Consider the following 17920-nt stretch of genomic DNA (forward strand, 5'->3'; position numbering starts at 1 on the left):
TTTAATAAAATCTAAAAACGTTGCCAATATCGTGTTAGGTTTTAAAAATACTGAAGTAGCCAATTTTCCAGTTGTAGCAGTTCAATAAATTAATTTAATTCATCATGTGTGTTATATGTACAAAATTCTTTTTAGTAGTTAGAATTATCTTTAGAATGATAAACCCGATCTTATCCCCCTTTAAATTAATTTTTTTTATATAATATAATTTTAAAAGTATAAGACCTTGCAACAACATTCTTTGTGAGAATCTCAGACTATTCTGGTGCATTCTTACTAATGTTAGCTGACATTTATTATAATTTTATTTAATGTGCCAATTTCATATTGATTTTTTTAAAACCATTACTTTTGTTGGCTAAGTAGATCTTGCTGTTTACAAACTGTACTTCCTGTATCCTTATATTTTGATTTATTATTTCAGAGTGTTGGGCCAAGTATACGATCTGGTCCTGGTTTTTGTCCACGAATTAATACTACAGCCGATGGTTCCACAGAAATTCTTGTTCCCTCTGGAATTAACAAAAGGATCATAGTAAAAGTTGATAACATTCAGGTAATTAATTCATCAGTGGCCTCCATAACAAAAAGTACCTTGTATGTGACATTCTACGTAAGTAATGTAAAACTATTAAATGCAAAAATTTTAGAATATGCAAATGGACTGGGAACTCTGAGTAACTTGTTTTGGGACATTTCAATTTGTCCCTTATTGTTTGAAACAATTTGGAGGGGAAGCTGAGTTTCCATACAAATTCAAAAATATCTAATGTCTTTCAATCAATAATGCTATTAGAGAATGGGTTTTCTGTTGTCAGGCCCACCAAATTTGACGAACATTTGAACATAGAAGTGAAAAAAATGGTTATAGAAATTCATATTAACAGATATTCAGTCAACTCTTTTCTTTCCTTTTTCCATTGGTCCAATTATCTTCAGATTCCTTTGTTAGATGTCTGATTCTGTATTGCTCACTGGCTTTTCTTCATGAAGGAAAGGTTACTTTTGGAGTGATTAACCATATATTGTCCCCCTTTAAAATAATTTTTTATTATTTAATTATAAATCTATAAGACTATGCCAGTATTCTTAAAGGATTTTCCATTAACTCAATGTTCTTATCAGAAATTGGCATGATAAATATCTGTTGCTTTTTCTATAAAATTAAATTGTGGTGGAATGCTCATTTTTAGGTGCATTAGCATTTATACATGAAGCACCAATCATCTTCACCATGTTTGTCCACCATCATGTGAACAACTCTGTGGACAGATTTTCATGAAATTTTATATTTGGGAATCTTAAAAAAGATTTGTCAAGCAGTTGCAAATTTTATTAAAATTAGACAGATAGAATTGTGGCAATTATTTTTATTACATATTTATTTTTTATCTATTTTTTCTGTCCTCATGTAATAACTTCGACATTAAATCTGATATACCTTCATCAATATCATTGATAAATATACAAAACAATAGTGGACCCAACAACGAACCCTGTGGGACTCCACTAATAACTTTAGTCCACGAAGAGAAGCACCCATTCACCCATTGATTACCACCCTCTGTCTTCTCCCACTTAACCATCCTTTTATCCATTGTAGCAACTTACCCTTAATACCATTCTGCTCCAATTTGAACAATAGTCTTTCATGCGCAACAGTGTCAAAAGCTTTCCTGAAATCCAAATATATGATATCAAAATTATTTTTTGCATCCAGTTCCTTTGTAACCACATCATAATATCCTATCAGATTTGTCAGACAAGACTTTCTCTTAACAAACCCATGCTGTGTCCGAATTATTGCTGCAATGTATCTTTAACCAGTGACTCCATTATTTTACCCAGAACAGAAGTTAAACTAACTGGTCTGTAATTACTCGTGTCACCCTGGGGATACATTTGCACATCTCCAGTCTGTGGGAACCTCCCCTGAGTCCATGGATGCTCTCATAATTATGGCTAAGGGTTTGCTTAGTTGCTTTGCCGCCTCATTTAATATAACTGGATAGATCCCATCCACCCCAGGTGCTTTTCTTATGTTTAACTTCAACAATTTCTCCTCCACTTTGCTCTCAGTTATTACAAAATCATTAAGTATCCTGCTACAATTTGATAACCTTCTGCCATTTTCAAACCTTAATAATTCCTCATTTGTGAAAGTAGATGCAAAATACTCATTCAGTTTGTTTGCTATCTGAGCAGGATCATCAACAGTCGAACCATCAATGTCAAGTGGACCAATCAGATTCATTCCCTTCCTTTTAGAGTTTATATAAGTAAAGAAATCCTTCCTGTTTTTCTTAGCATCTTTTGCCAAGGATTTCTCATAATTTGCCTTCGCCTGCCTAACCTTTATGACCTAATTACAGTGATCCAGTTCTGTCCCAGTGAGGTGAAATACAGATGTATATTCCCTGTCCACATTGGATGAGATATAGTGAGATGAGATGATATATATATATATATATGCCATCCCCGTCAGGTTCAACAGATAATGTTCTATATCAATTTGAACTCAACTACTTCTGGAACTCTAGCAATATTGGGACTAGGAAAAATGATTTGGGTGACATTGTAGTGTGATAAGCAAGCCTAAGTAATCATGAACACTGTCAATCCCTTATATAGACTTCAGGAAAATAATAAGAATTACCTGTATTGCCGATGATACAATTGGTAGTATGGGACTACAAACAGTTCATATCAGATTAAGTTTCTTTTAATAATTAAATTATGACTATGTTATCCCAGGACTACGGTTAATGGAGGGAATATGTAAAACTGTCCAACCTTATTATTCCTCTTCATGATACTGTAGAAAGTGGACATGTTTTCAGCATGTGTATATATTTAAAAAAATATATTCAATTGAAATATTAGTCTGTTTACATTTTAAAATACAGAAAATTAGTACTGACAGATTGCCCTTCAGTTGCTGATAGAACTGGTCTTTGAAAATGAAGTAGGATTGACCTGAAGTGAGACAAGTAATATCAATTATGTCACTGAAGTCAGAGGAACATGAAGTGTGGTGGCATATGTGCATGCGAACATTATTTTTCTGGACAATATTGGAAATTAGAACTTTCATAATTTTGAGTGCTGTACTTCTTGCTACTGCCATATGGCTAGGTCAAGTTGCAGTTGTCTTTATCATTTATTCTTTTTCTTTTTTCAACAATCCAGTAAGAAACTCCCACAAGAAAGAGTAAGAGCATGTCCTACCACTTTAATGGTAACCATATTATTATAAATAGTTACCATTTATAATAATATAGTTAAAATGGTATAAATGGCCTATGTAGTTCTCAGATTGGCCTGCTGAGAATAGTAATATCCGTTAGGCCTAAATACAAAGTCTTAATTTGAACATCATTGTAACTGATGTTCAAATTAAGACTTTGAACGTCGGGCTAACTGCAAAACAAACAAATTGATGCCATAATCTGTTTCTTTGATGTTTGGTCAGTCTGCACTGAGCTGCATATGAAAGCTTACATAGAATGGCTGTTCCCCACCATAAATAAAATATGTAATGTTTGTTTTATGAATAAACATTTGTTTATTCATAAAATGTTTTTAAGCTAAACTTATCATGGGGACATATTTTCTCATTTTGCAAAAAATAGTTGATAAAGCAAAATTCTAAATTAGAAAAGCTTTAAACATGAATGTGACCAAAAAAGGGCCCAGATGGTAAATCTGTTAAACCTAAAAATAAGTAAGATAAAAGTGCAACACACATATAAGCCACATTCTTATCCAGATTTCCTTTTTTTAGTATGGTGTTGTTTGCATATGATCAAGAGATTGGTAAACATTCCTTAATGGACAGTACATATCATATGTAATATCATTGAAAAATAATTTGTTCTTTCAGAACGAAAATTATATAAATACAGCTTTTTTTACTTGTTTTCTCATATTCGTTCACTACTTCTATTAATAATAATAATAATTATTATTATTATTTTAATTTTTTAGCAATTCATTTCATCAACACGATTTGTGTGCCAATTTAATATAGAAGGAAGAGTGAGGCAAGTCAATGCACAACTTCTAGGAGATACTATTTATTGTGACCACATGAAAGTATGTATCATGTTCTACTGCATTCTTCTTTTAGCAAGCTCTACTGTAGACTTTGCTTAATTTACTGAAAGTAAAACAACGTTCCTTTCTTGTATTTATATAATAGCTCAAATTTAATTTGTTATTTTGTATTTTCATATAAAGTAAATACAAAATACAGCAGAACCCAGATCAGAAATTTCCGCATAAGAAGTTTTCCCCTGTACTAGGTTTGTTTTCTTAATTCCCAATTCAAACTCTATATATCATAACATATTATTTTCCCTCGTAAGAAGTTTCCCGGATAAAAAGGTTTCCCAAATAAAATTTAGTGATAAAGAATACACGGTGTATTATTATAATGACGTTTTCCAACTTAATGTTTTTTAAATATAGATATTCTTTATTTTAAATATTAAAAAAATATTAAACAATATAAACATTTTACAAGTTAGTGCCAGGCATCATTTTAGTTCATAGTAAATCACCAAAGTAGGTTAAATGGCATCGTATGGGTTTTCAGTATCTCATATTGTGAATGCCTTCACAATGAGTTGCACCACCAATGGGTGGTGCTATCTGCCGAGAATAAGTAACATTAGTCTTCTCCATAGGCGAAGCGTTGCTTATTGGAGGTAGTGCAATATCAAGGCAACTTGTTGTGAAGGCATTCACAATGAGATATCACAAAAACTATGCCATTTCGCCCACTTCGGTAATTTTCTACGAACTAAAATGATGCTTGTCACTAACTTGTTGGATTGGTGAATTTTCCGTGTCCGAGGCTTTCAGTGCTAAAACGTTTTTATTATAAACATTTTGATATAATGGAAGTGACATATTGCAATTTTTTTCATCGATATCCATAATTGGATAGTGTTAACTATGTGAAGCACTGTGAAGCATTTGCTGTTAAGTTGTGATGGTTGTTAAAAGTTCTGAATTGCTTAGTGGACTGTTTCTCTGGCTTATTGTAATTGTCACCTTTTAAGGTATGTGAATGACCTAAATGACCTAATCCTCAGTTTAATAATGTTTTGCATAAACAGAGTAAAATATTTATAAATTCTGAAATAGTACTTAAAAATGATTTTAACTTATGTATGCATATCTTTTCAGTTTTATTAGTTAATATTTCATACCCTTAGGTCATTTTCTATTCTAAGTTTTCCTGCATAAGTTCTAAACCTCCAGTCCCTTTAAAAACTTATCTGGGTTTTACTGTATTTACTTTTAAATGTTTAATCAAGTAAATGTTTTATTGATATTTGTAATCTGTTAATAAATAAAATATGTAGATATTATTATAATGGTTAAATGATGCAGTGAATGTGAGCTTCTGCATCTTCCAAAAAAATATTAACCCAGCCATGGATTGCTTTGCCCCAGTTTGGTAATGTAGATTACACTGATCCTGTCAAATAAACAACTCTTTTTATTTGTGCAGAAAGTTCTGGATTTTTTTTTTTTTTTTTTTTTTAATACAAGCACAAAAGGTTTTAACACAAACACAAAAGGAACACGTAGACCTTAGTACTGTGCATGAGTTGAAGGTTGGGAAGTTGAAAGAAGATACTTCTTGACATTAGACTTGAATTTCTCTAATTCAAGGAAGCCGTTCCACAAAACAACAGTTGAAGGGATGGATGAGGAAGAATAAAAGTTGATTCTGTGAGTTTGAAGTTGGACAGTAAATGAATGCTGACCAGTTTGGAAGAGAGAGTTGCAGTTAAAGAACAGTGCCCATGGAACTGCGCCAGTTCAGAACAACAGTTGCCATGGAAGTATCTACAGAAAAGGCATGCAGCAGAGTGTGTGTGTGTGTGTGTGTGTGTGTGTGTGTGTGTGTGTGTGTGTGTGTAGACTGTAAAAAATGAGTCATTATGTAACCTAATTGCTCTGTTTTGAAGAGTCTAGAACCTGCGAGAGGTTATGCGATAACTGCCACAGATGTAGGAACAATATTTCATGATAGGGCAGATTTCAGATTTGTACAGAGTGAATAGCTGCTTAGGAGAAAAGTAACATCAAGAGCAAAAAAGAAAAACCTAGTTTTTTAGATGCAGAAGAAGCAATATTTATGATGTATGTGCTTATGCCAAGAGAGATTAGAAGTCACGATAATCCCTGGTAGAGATGTGATATCGCCTAGAAATTTGAATGTCATTAAACTTAAGCATAGGAGCAGGAGAATCCTTTTTGTGAGATATAAGATAGGATTGAAATTAACTAAATTATCTTTGGTCTCATTGGAGAATTACCTGGAGATTGCCGGGTGAGTAAAGTACCTACCTGGTAACCCAAAGGTCGCGAGTTTGAATCCCGCCTCGGGCTTGGATCAAAGTACTGCAAAAACCTTGGGAGGTGCATTATGGCCACAGAAGCCGATGCGCTAACAACTACCAAAAAAAAAACCTGGAGATTAGCATTTAAGTAATAGGTGGTAGTTATTCAAGAAGTTCAAGCTCTTTGTGCAGGGCAAGGTTTCTCAAAGTGGAAGGTGGAATGTAATGTGCTGTCATCAGCAGAACTATGGATAGGATTTCCATTCAATGGAAGAAGGTCATTAATATTATAATATTAATATTATTAGTGGAGTTCCCCATGGTTTGATGTTTGGCCCACTGTTGTTTGGTATATTTATCGATGAAGGTATATCAGGCTTAATGTCGAAGTTTTCAGATGATACAAAGGTTGGCAGGGTTGTTAGCGACAGTAATGGCAGTGTACTATTGCAACAGGATCTAGAAAATTTGGGCAGATGGGCTGAAAAGTGGCAACTTGACAAATGTAAAGTACTGCATATGGGTAGCAGTAACCCCAAAGTAACGTACCAACTGTGTGGTACTACACTTAAAGTGGTATAAAATGAAAAAGACCTGGGAGTAATTGTACAGTCAGATTTGAAATTTTCAGAGCAGTGCAGACAGGCTGTCAGAGCAGGTCATGGGTTTTGTCAATAATATACAGGAATTTTGCTAGCAGGGAAAAGGGGTGATTATCCCTTTGTATAAGGCAATGGTCAGGCCATGCCTTGAGTACTGCACACAAGTCTGGAGGCTTCATTTTAGGAGGGATGTAAAGTTGCTTGAGCGAGAACAGAAAAGGGAAGCAAGATTGGTGAGGGGAACGAAAGGATGGTTTTACCAAGAAAGGCTTACATCTGCAAATTGCAATGGCTGGAGACTAGGCACCTGTGAGGTGATCTGATTGAGGTGTATAAGACCTTGAATGGGTTGAGCAGGCTCAATTCTGATGAGATTCTTACCCTTGCTCAGATTATGAACCTGAGAGGGCATAAATTCAAATTGAGGGAAGGCAGTTATAGAATAGATGTGCAGAAATCTACCTTTAGCCAGCGGATAATTGATTACTGGAACAAACTTCCATCTGCCATTGTGGCAGTTGATTTTCTTAAATAAATTCAAGGATGAACTGGACAAACATTTAGAGGCAATGGATGTGTGAAATGATTTTTTGTTTTTGTTTGGACTGATGCTACACAAGCTTGCTTTCTTGCATCACATGCCTCAATTACTACTACTGTATACAATGGGAGAGAAAACTGAACCTTGGGGGAACACCAGCATTAGTGAAGAATTTAAAAGACAGAGAGCCAGCTATAATTGCCCAATGTGAGCAGTCAGAGAGAAAACTAGGTACCCAACTCAGCAGTCCATAAAATTGAAACTTATTTAGAAGACCTTTATGCTAAACAAAATCAAGATCCTTAGAAATGTCAAGCGCAACTGCTTGAGTTTCATCAAACTTTTCCATTGAATTTGTCCACAGATAGGTAACATTTGCAAATACATCTTACCAGTGGACACTGACAGAATCCATACTGGTCAGATCATCTGATTAGCTCATTGATCAGATGGAAGGTTTCGAGATAGTTTAGGAATTTTCAGTTAATGGATGTTTCCATTACTTTGGAAAGAGTAGAGGTAAGTGCAGTGAGACAATAATTGAATGTGAGGGATTTGTCACCCTGGTTAGGAACTTGATGGATATTAGCAGATTCCAAGCAAAATGGAAAACACCAGCAGAGTAAGAATGTGTACAAGAGTAAGCTGGAGCAGAAGTTTTGAGAACAAGTGGAGAAATACCTTAACCTTTATCAGGACCTTGAGCTTTATTGCATCAAGATTGTTAAAAATTCTTCTGACATTACCTTGACAGAAGAGCATTGGAGGTAATGACATGGTACAAGATGATTTACCAACAGTGTCAATACAAGAGTTAGAAGAAAAGTAAAATGCTAGTAAGGTGGCTTTATTTCTAGTAATAGAACAATCAGGTTTTAACAGAGGTGGAGCACAGATGGGCAAAAGTTACAACCGATAGCATTTGGCAAGAGACCAGAATGCTCGGCTACGATTTGGATAAGAAGCAAAGCAAGTTTTCTGCTTGCAGTTTGCCAATATATCAACTTTTCTTTTGTATGTACATTTTTATTTTTTAATAAGAAAATTAAATATTTAAAAATGCTGTTTTTTTTTCTTCATATTATTTTTTAAAAAAATTCTGAAGACAAAAATAATAGCCATAAAGTATAAACATAAATATTAATACTCTTTCATTTTACAATAAAAACAGTGGTTGAGATTGTGAACTTTCAATTTTGTGCATGTGCATATATTTCTCCTTATATATTACATGAGGATGTAGCAGTATGCAACAACTTTTATTAATTCTGTTTAAAGTTAAGAAAACATTAGTCCAAAATATAAGCATTAAGCTATTAGGGACTTTAATTTTATTAACTCTAAAATCATTCAGCATGTGAAAATTCAAATTAACCTGCTCACATGTTTCTGTCTTCCAATTATGCTTATTGGCTAATGAGTATTTTGATTACCTGTAAACAGGTAATTATTCTGAGAAAGACTTAAAATATTCCTTCGAAGAATGAGACTGCTTTATTTAGAAATTGAGAAGTTCAGAAAGAATAGATCTGAGCATGACAAATGCATTCCCTTGAAATATAACAGCATGGACACTACTTTTTTTCTTTTTTTTTTTTTTTTTATTGTTCCATTACATTGTGTTGTTACTTGAAGAATGCTGATGGCACTAATAATCCCACTTCTAGGAAACAGACAAACTAGAATGGCAATCATTCATATCAAATGTATAATGGGAGCTGTTGTTTTTGTTGTTTGGTTTTTAGGAGCATTAGCAACTAAGGCCATATTGCTCCGGAATATGCGGTGGTCATTCCCTGACCTTTCTGCATCCTCCATATTTGGTGGTGACGGGCTCGAACCCCGGTCTAATCAAGAAGCGTGTGGTACGCACTGCTGCTCCTTCCCACCTGGCTACGGAGGCGCCGTATAATGGGAGCATCACCTGCCAGAAGGTGCATGCATGAGAAAACTCAAAGTTGGCACATGGCACCTATCTGGTTCTTTTACACAGTTACTATGTGAAAAATGTAAAATATTGCTTTAAAAATACAACCAAAGTTAAAACTAGGTCTATATTTAGGTAGAGAAAGTTTGTCATTAACTTTCAACCAAAAAAAAAAAAAAAAATGCATAAAGCATTTTCTTGCAAATCACCTGACAGGTCCAACATGACCATTCCCATTGCAAATAACAAATTTAACCAAGTCATTTATGCTTTTCCAATTACTAAAAAGTGGCTATCCAGTTCTGCTTTGAACATTACCAAACTCTGACTGGTGCCACCTTGGTAACTAATTTGTTCTAGTGATCTACACTGCCCAAATGTAAATTTCATAATAATCTACCTTCTGTTATTTTTTGAGATTTTTATAACTGTTCTACCCGATTTTTGTCTGTCCCACATTTTGAACATACCTCCCTAATAATTTTAGTGATTTCTTTCAGAACCTTATACATTTCAATCAGTTACCCCCCCCCCCTAATATGTATAGTTGCAAAGATTTTCAGTGCACACTTTCTAATCCATTCTACATATGAACTTTAATTAACACTCCCCACAAATCTGTTCACCCTTTTTTGAGCCCTGTTTAGAATCTCCATCTTTTTTCGGGTGCTGCCACCAGACCAGAATACAATGTTTCAAATGTCTCACAATCATCTTATAGAGTGATAACCTTCTCCCTACTTGTACAGGTCCCATAAATCATAGACAGGACACCATATATGTCTACCTAGCCACCTCTTTGTGCTGCATGATAAATTTGATACCTGACTATATCATAACTATATCATAACCCCATTTCCACTATGATGAAACTGATATTCAGGTAATGCTCACAAGTCAGGTTCACCAAATTTTTAGTGAAGTCCAGTCATTCTACAACAACCAAATCCCCTGCTTTTGCTGTCACAAGAGTGGGCTTGATAGCAACCCTGGATTCCTCCCCTCCCATGTGCAGATCCTGCAACAATGTAGATCGTGTAACTCTCTAGTATACTGGAAATGGGGACTGTGACCCAATGTAAGCAGGGGTTGAGATGTGGCATCCACAGCACATAGAGGAATACTGTCCCTCTTTGTTACTCTACAATACTAAATGGTAAATGACTCTCCTCAACCAGTGCAATAATACCACTTTGCTTACTGGAAGCTCAAATTAGTGATATCCATGTTTTGTCTCCAGAGCAAAGCTCTGCCAGCTCCCATCTCTTCCATCATGCAGTATTATTGATGTCCTTGTGGATTATGATAGGCATCGTGGTAAGTTGTAATCTGCCTTGAATTTCGAGGGTACAGGTCTAAACAGCATTTGCAGGCTTGTCACTAGAAAGTCCACTGGACCCAAACTTTTGGTAACTCTCGGAGGCATCCAGATCAGCTAGTGTACACCGATGAGCCAAAACATCATGACGACCACCTACCTAATATGATGTTTGTCCTTCACATGCAGCCAAAACAGCTTGTACCCAGTGAGGCATGGATGCTACAAGATTTCTAAATGTGTCTTGTGTGGTATCTGGTACCAACACGTAATGAGCAGATCCTGTAAGGTCCGTGGTCGGAGTTGCTGTTCCAACACAAACCACAGATGCTCAATGAGATTGATATCTGGGGAATTTGGAGGCCAGGGCAATACCTGGAAGTCTTCCTCATGTTCCACGAACCAGTCTCGAACAATCCAGATGGTGTGGCGTGGCGCATTAATCCGCTGAAAGATGGCACTGCCAAAGGGGAAGACTGTTGACATGAAAGGGTGTACCTGGTCAGCAATGATGTTTAGGTAGAGTGTGTTTAGTGTCAAACAGCACCAGGGGTTTCCCCCATCTCTGCATAGTATACTTTGTGGGTATGAAACCAAACAAACTTTAAACCTCTGTCAATGCCAGAGGTTTAAAGGTGTATGGATTTTGTATATGTGTAGTTGGTTGGTTGTTGGTTATTTGGTTTTTAGGAGCATTAGCAACTAAGGTCATATTGCTCCGGGATATGCGGTGGTCATTCCCTGACCTTTCCGCATCCTCCGTATTTGGTGGTGACAGGTTCGAACCCCGGTCTAATCAAGAAGCGTGTGCTACATACTGCTGCTCCTTCCCACCTGGCTACGGAGGCGCCATATGTGTCGTGTACTGTTGTTCCTCTGGTCATTTAGCCGCTGGGACTCAACATTGCCCCACTCTGCCCCATGGGGGCAGACCAGGTACGCCATTATTATAATTATTTACTCTGGCAGGTCCTGCCACCTAATTTCCTGAGATTTCAGTAGCAAGGACCTAAATAAAAAAAAAAAAAAAAAACGTAGGGGTACACTGAAGTTGGAAAAGCCTAAAAACTGGAGATCGTGGTTAATTTGACATGTTTAAATTTAGACGTGTGGGGCATTCGCTTGCATATAAATAGAGTGGTTGGTAGACTGAAGACTGGGGGAAAAGAGAGAAGCATGGGGGATATTAGGGAAGGCGACCCCAATCAGTCAGTGAGGCAGGCCCATGCCTAACCAGAAGAAGTAGGGGGGAGAGGAGAGGAGACAGAACTCCTCTCCCCCACCAGGGGTGAGGGGTTACAGGTACCATGCAAGGGAGCATGATACGGATGGCACTGGCAGCAGAGCTGCAGGTTGTCAAGGTCAGTGCAGAGTCCAGATCACGTAGACCAGCACTTGTAGGGCATGGGTACTGTCCAGCAGTACCCCCTAGATATAGTCAGCAGTATGGAGCACTGTAGTATGTCAAGTTTCTTTCTGTTCGTTGCCGTTATTGCTTTGTGGTACCACATACTGGAGGCATAGCTGATGATTGGCATAAAGGGAGCCTTATAGGGCGAGGGCAGTGTGCAGCATTTATGGCCGTCTCTTTGGGTGATTCTGTTGACCATGGCCGTGTAATTTCGGGTCTTCATTTGGTTGTATTTTACAGTCCCCAGGTGCTTCATATGTTCTATTAGGCGGATTGTCGTTCCCTATTTTTATTTTGGGGGGGGGGGGGGACCTCCTAATATTTAGGCTCCCTTTGAGCAGTAAGGAGCTAGTTTTTGTTGATGAGATGTGAAGGAAGTTATGGTTTTCCCATTCCTGCAGGGTAATGAGGGCTCTGTTGGCCATTGCTTCTAGTTGTTGTTGAGAGTCCGCTGTGAGGGTGAGTACCAAATCATCTGCATATGCCTGTGAATGTACGTTTTGAAGATCGTAGTTTAGGAATTCATCTAGGACAGAGCCCTGTGGACAGCGTCAGTGAACCTGTTGCAAGATCTGGCTGTAGGGTGTTCTTACTATGATTTTCCTCTGAGAAAGGTATCTTCGGATGCAGTCATAAAGGTTCTTTAGAAGGTTGGATGTTTAGGTAGGTGGTAGATGTCAAAGTGCCCAGCATATGGATGATTGGACCCAGGGTATCCCAGCAGAACATTGCCCAAAGCATGACACCGCCACCACCGGCTTGTTTTCATTCCACAGTGCATCCAGGCACCATCACTTCCCCAGGTAAACAACGCACACGTACCCGGCCATCCACGTGGAGCAGGAAGAAGGTTGTCTAGTCCGACGAATCATGTTTCGTGTTGCACCATGTGGATGGCCGGGTACGTGTGCATTGTTTACCTGGGGAAGTGATGGTGAAACATGATTCATCGGACCAGACAACCTTCTTCCAATCACTCAAGGTCTAGTTTTGATGCTCGCGTGCCCATTGTAGGTGCTGTCACCGGCGAACCATGGTTAGCATGGGCACACTGAGCAGCCTGCGGCTACGCAGCCTCATTTTGAGCAGTGTTCAATGTACTGTGTGATGTGACACATTACTCCCATCACCAGCATTCCAGTTACCGGCAAGTTGCGCCACAGTTGCCCTTCTGTTGCCGTACCATCTGGGAGAGCCTTCACCCATCCCGAGCATCGATGAGCCTTGGTCATCCAACGCCTCGCCCTTGCAGTTCGTGGGTTTCTCCTTGTTGGACCACTTTCGGTAGGTACTAACCATGGCTGACTGTGAGCATCCCACCAGTCATGCTGTTTCAGATATGCTCTGACCCAGTCATCTGGCCACAATTTGGCTTAAGTCTGTTGCCTTTCCCATCTGAAGAACAAGAGTAATACTGATTAACGGAGCTCAGTATCAGGTGTTTTTTTATACCATGTCTTGAACTGCCCACGCACCATAGTTCACTTGCAGTTGCTTCAATTTCCATAACGACTCGCTGGTCGTAATGTTTTGGCGCATCGGTTATAATCACACTGCCTCTACCCTGCCAGATAGTGAGTAGAGGCAGTCCAAGTAGTGTGTATGTCTAGGAGAAGGGGCATCACATTGTTAAGGCCAATTATATCAACGAGATGGGTTTAGTCTTTCTGTGTGTACAAAAAAATTTCATTATTTCATACATCATGGCTTTCACTCTTTTTTTTTTACTTTCTCTACTGAATGCATCACGAATAGCATAATGGAATGAACTTATCTTCGAAAAGATCTAAACCTCCCAAACACTTGCTTGTTCATTTCACAAATATACATGGTCTCAGTTCTAATGTCCATTTTCACATACAATCTACCAAGTCCCATTTACTTTTTCTGAGAATTCCCAACTATCGGTTGCTTCAGCCACTGGTCATTTCAGTTGTCCTAATTATTTGCTAAAGTTACAAATAGTAGTAGTAATAGTAGTGGCATGCGATGCAAGAAAGCAAGTGTATGAGCTTATGCAACATCAGCAAAAAAAAAAAAAAAAATCACACCATTCCCTCCAAATGCCTGTCCAGTTCCTCATTAAATTTATTCAACCTATCAACTTCCACAACGACAGATGGAAGTTTGTTCCAGCAATTAACCACCCGCTGGCTAAAGGCAAATTTCCGCATATGTATTCTACATCTGTCCTTTCATAATTTGAATTTATGCCCCCTTAGGTCCGTAATCTGAACAAGTGGAAGGATCCCATCAGAATTCAGCGTGCTCAACCCAAGGCCTTATACACCCTCAATCAGATCACCTCGCAGGTGCCTAGTCTCCAGCTGCTGCAATTTGCAGAAATTAAGCCTCTCTTGGTAAGAGGATCCCTTCATTCCCCTCACCAATCTTGTTGCCCTTCTCTGTACACGCTCAAGCAAATCTACATCCTTCCTAAAATGAGGCCTCCAGACCTGTACACAGTACTCAAGGTGTGGCCTGACCATTGCCTTATACAGAGGGACAATCACCTCCTTTTCCCTGCTAGCAAAGTTCCTATACAAAGGGTACTAGGAAAGTTTTGCAATATGACACAACAATGAATAACAGGAAGCTGCTTGTTGTTGCATGTTGAGACATGTTCATACGTGCATAGTAGCCGCCGCGCCAAGTCGATGGGCTCAGTTATTCATTAGTAGTGAGAGGGTAAAGTGCTTGCGATGGCATCGTGGTCACAAAATGAGATAAGGACAGTTTTGCGGTATAATTTCGTGCGTGGTTTAACCATAGACCAGTGCTTAGAAGAAATGACTCTTGCACTAGATGATGATTGTCCACATCGTACAACGATATTCAGGTGGTATAGAGAATTCCAAAGGGGAAATTTCACTCTGGAGGATTCTGAGAGGCAGTAAAGGCCACGAACGTCAGTTACGGAGGAAAACGTTACTGCTGTGAGGAAAATGCTTGACGAAAACAGGCGAGTGACCTTTTGCTCATATCCAGCTAGTTCCTAAAAAGGGTGACAAATCCCTCCCATCCAATTATCGTCCTATTGCAATTACTTCTACTCTTTCTAAAGTAATGGAGAAGTCAATTAACCGCTAATTCTTAAACTGCCTAGAAACCTTCCGTCTGATCAACGATCGCCAGTATGGATTCCGTCAGTGTTGATCCACTGGTGATATTCTGGCTTATGTTACCCATTTATGGAATAATTCAGTGGAAAGGTTCGGCGAAACACAAGTAGTTGCTCTTGATATCTCAAAGGCTTTCAATCGTGTTTTGGCATAAAGGTCTTCTAAACAAACTTCCATCTTATGGTTTGCCAACTGTTTTTAGTAATTGATTATCCAGTTTTCTCTCTGATCTCTCACTGAGGGTGATGGTAGATGGCTCTCTGTCTTCTAACTTCTCTACTAATGCCGGTGTCCCCCACGGTTCAGTTCTTTCCCTCACTCTTTTCTTCTTGTATATTAATGACCTTCTTCCATTGACTGGAAATCCTATTCATTGTTTTGCCGATGATAGCACATTGCATTCCACTTTCCATTTTGAGAAACCTTGTCCTGCTCAATCAGCTTCAACTTCTTGAAAATCTGCTACCAATTCCTTAAATGCCTATCTTCAGGTAATTCTCCTGTGGGGCAAAGACAACTTAGTTGATTTCAACCCTTCTAAAACTCAATCTTGTCTTATAATCTCGCAAAAAGGATTCTTCTGCTCCTATGCTTACCTTTAGTGACACTCTGATTTCTAGGCAAAATGATATATCTCTTTTGGTGATTACTCTGACTTCTAATCTCTCTTGGCACAAGCACATTACAAATATTGCTTCCTCTGCATCTAAAAAACTTGGTTTTCTCTTTCGCTCTCGGCGTTACTTTTCTTCTAAACAGCTGTTCACTCTGTACAAATCGCAAATCTGTCCTGCCATGGAATATTGTTCCCACATCTGGGGTGGTGCCCACAAAATCTCTCCCCTCGACGTGGGCACCTGTACGTGGTGAGGGGACCTCCCAGTGATGCTGCTGGTTTTCCAGATTAGCATCACTGGGATCCAACGCCCATACCTTGGTTCCAGGGTTACATCATTGGAATCCGGCGTGTGCAGCCGTGCGCCGCGACCCGTGGAAGCGGAAAGGGGGATCCTGGTGGTTGAGGGGCCCAGCCTTAATACACCACTTTGGCCCCTGCTTCGACGAGACGGGTGGTCCCGGACCGGCTCGACTGGGATCAATCGGCGGGTGGTATTATACTGCTAGGGTCAACTGCGTTCCAATAAGTCTCCCTCCCTATGGTCCTGGGACGGGATAAAGACTTATTGGTAACGTGGGTATGGTGTTCTAAGCGAACTCGGCGTCCCATTCGTGTACGCAGTACCTGCTAGTTCACGAGTGGGCGCCCCCTCGTAGGGCTCCGTGGTGGGTGAGGTACTTAGGCATCAGACATTTTTCTTTACTCTCATGAGTAATTCAAATCCCCTTTCTTCTGGGGCCCCAACAAGGCCCCTACCTAATCGAGATGATGACGCAGATAACACCTCTGCAAAACGAGCCAGAACTGAGGATAAATCACCACCATTAGTGACACCGCTTTTCCTCACTCTCCATTCCACCGGAGAGCAGTCCATTGGAAAGATGTCACCCTTCTTCATCCAGAAAGGATTAGAAGGGTTGGCAGGTTCACCAAAATCTGTAAAAAGACTGCGTTCTGGCGACCTTTTGGTCGAAGCTTCTACCACCAAGCAAGCGGAAAAAATCATAAAGGCTACATCCATAGGGGGAATACCTATCATCGTAACCCCTCACAAAACTCTAAATTCTTCACGTGGTGTCATATCAGAGTGGGACCTTCTTCATGTTTCTGAAGAAGAGATCTGCTCTGAATTGAAAGACCAAGGAGTGACAGCTGTAAAGAGAATATCGATACGGAAGGATGGGAATCTCGTCCCTACCCGAGTTCTCATCCTCACGTTTAACACCCCACGGCCTCCAAATTCCATCAAGGCAGGTTATCTAAACTGCCCAGTGAGGATTTATATCCCAAACCCACTGCGGTGTTTTAGATGCCAAAAATACGGCCACTCACAAACATCTTGTCGTGGTAACCCTGCCTGTGCTCGATGTGGTGTTAAAGACCACGAGAGCAAGGAATGTACAGCTCCAAAACCCGCCTGTGTTAACTGCCAAGGTGAGCACCCCGCCTATTCAAGAGCATGCCAGCGGTGGAAAGACGAAAAAGAAATCCAAAAACTAAAAACAGAGCTGAATATTTCCTACCCAGAGGCCAGAAAACGTATCCAACCAGTAAATAGCGGGAAACCTTCATATGCCCAGAAGGTTTCTGCTAAGAGCACTATCGGGACACAAACTGAGATGACTATACCACCAAGAGAGTCATTCACCCCGATTGCACGCTATTTATTGAGTTCTCAAAAGCCCACCAAAAAAACACAGTCAGTTGCCACTCCTATATCCGTACCTCCTAGTGCTCCACCACTACCAAAACCAAGTGGTAAAGAGCCTGAAGTAACAACAGAAAGAATGGATGTAGAGAACAAGGAGGTACAGGATGAATCAGTCTTGGAACTCTTTGCGGAGGAAGAAATGGACACGGGACATCGTCCATTCTTCCCCAAAAAAGACAAAGCCAAGACTGATAAAAGTAAGCCCTCAGCACCTCGGAAGCCGCCTGATGGACCCACCAAGCCAAAATAATGGCTAAATTCCTACAATGGAATTGTCGTGGATTCCGGCGAAATACTGATGACATCAAGG

General features: G+C 39.2%; 1 protein-coding gene across 4 annotated transcripts in view; it reads left to right on the top strand.

The window, feature by feature from the left end:
* Nucleotides 1–17920, top strand: part of LOC150080768 (plexin-A2-like) — a 1384718-nt gene that overhangs the window by 990638 nt on the left and 376160 nt on the right. For all 4 annotated transcript variants that reach the window (XM_090381170.1, XM_090381171.1, XM_090381172.1 and 1 more), the window contains 2 exons: nt 425–556; nt 3988–4095. In XM_090381170.1, coding sequence (XP_090237296.1) covers nt 425–556; nt 3988–4095 — 240 coding nt within the window. The remainder of the gene's footprint in view (nt 1–424; nt 557–3987; nt 4096–17920) is intronic.

The sequence above is a fragment of the Mastigoproctus giganteus genome, chromosome 9 (genome assembly GCF_048544385.1).
Source record: "Mastigoproctus giganteus isolate SK-2022 chromosome 9, ASM4854438v1, whole genome shotgun sequence".
NCBI lineage: Eukaryota > Metazoa > Arthropoda > Arachnida > Uropygi > Thelyphonidae > Mastigoproctus > Mastigoproctus giganteus.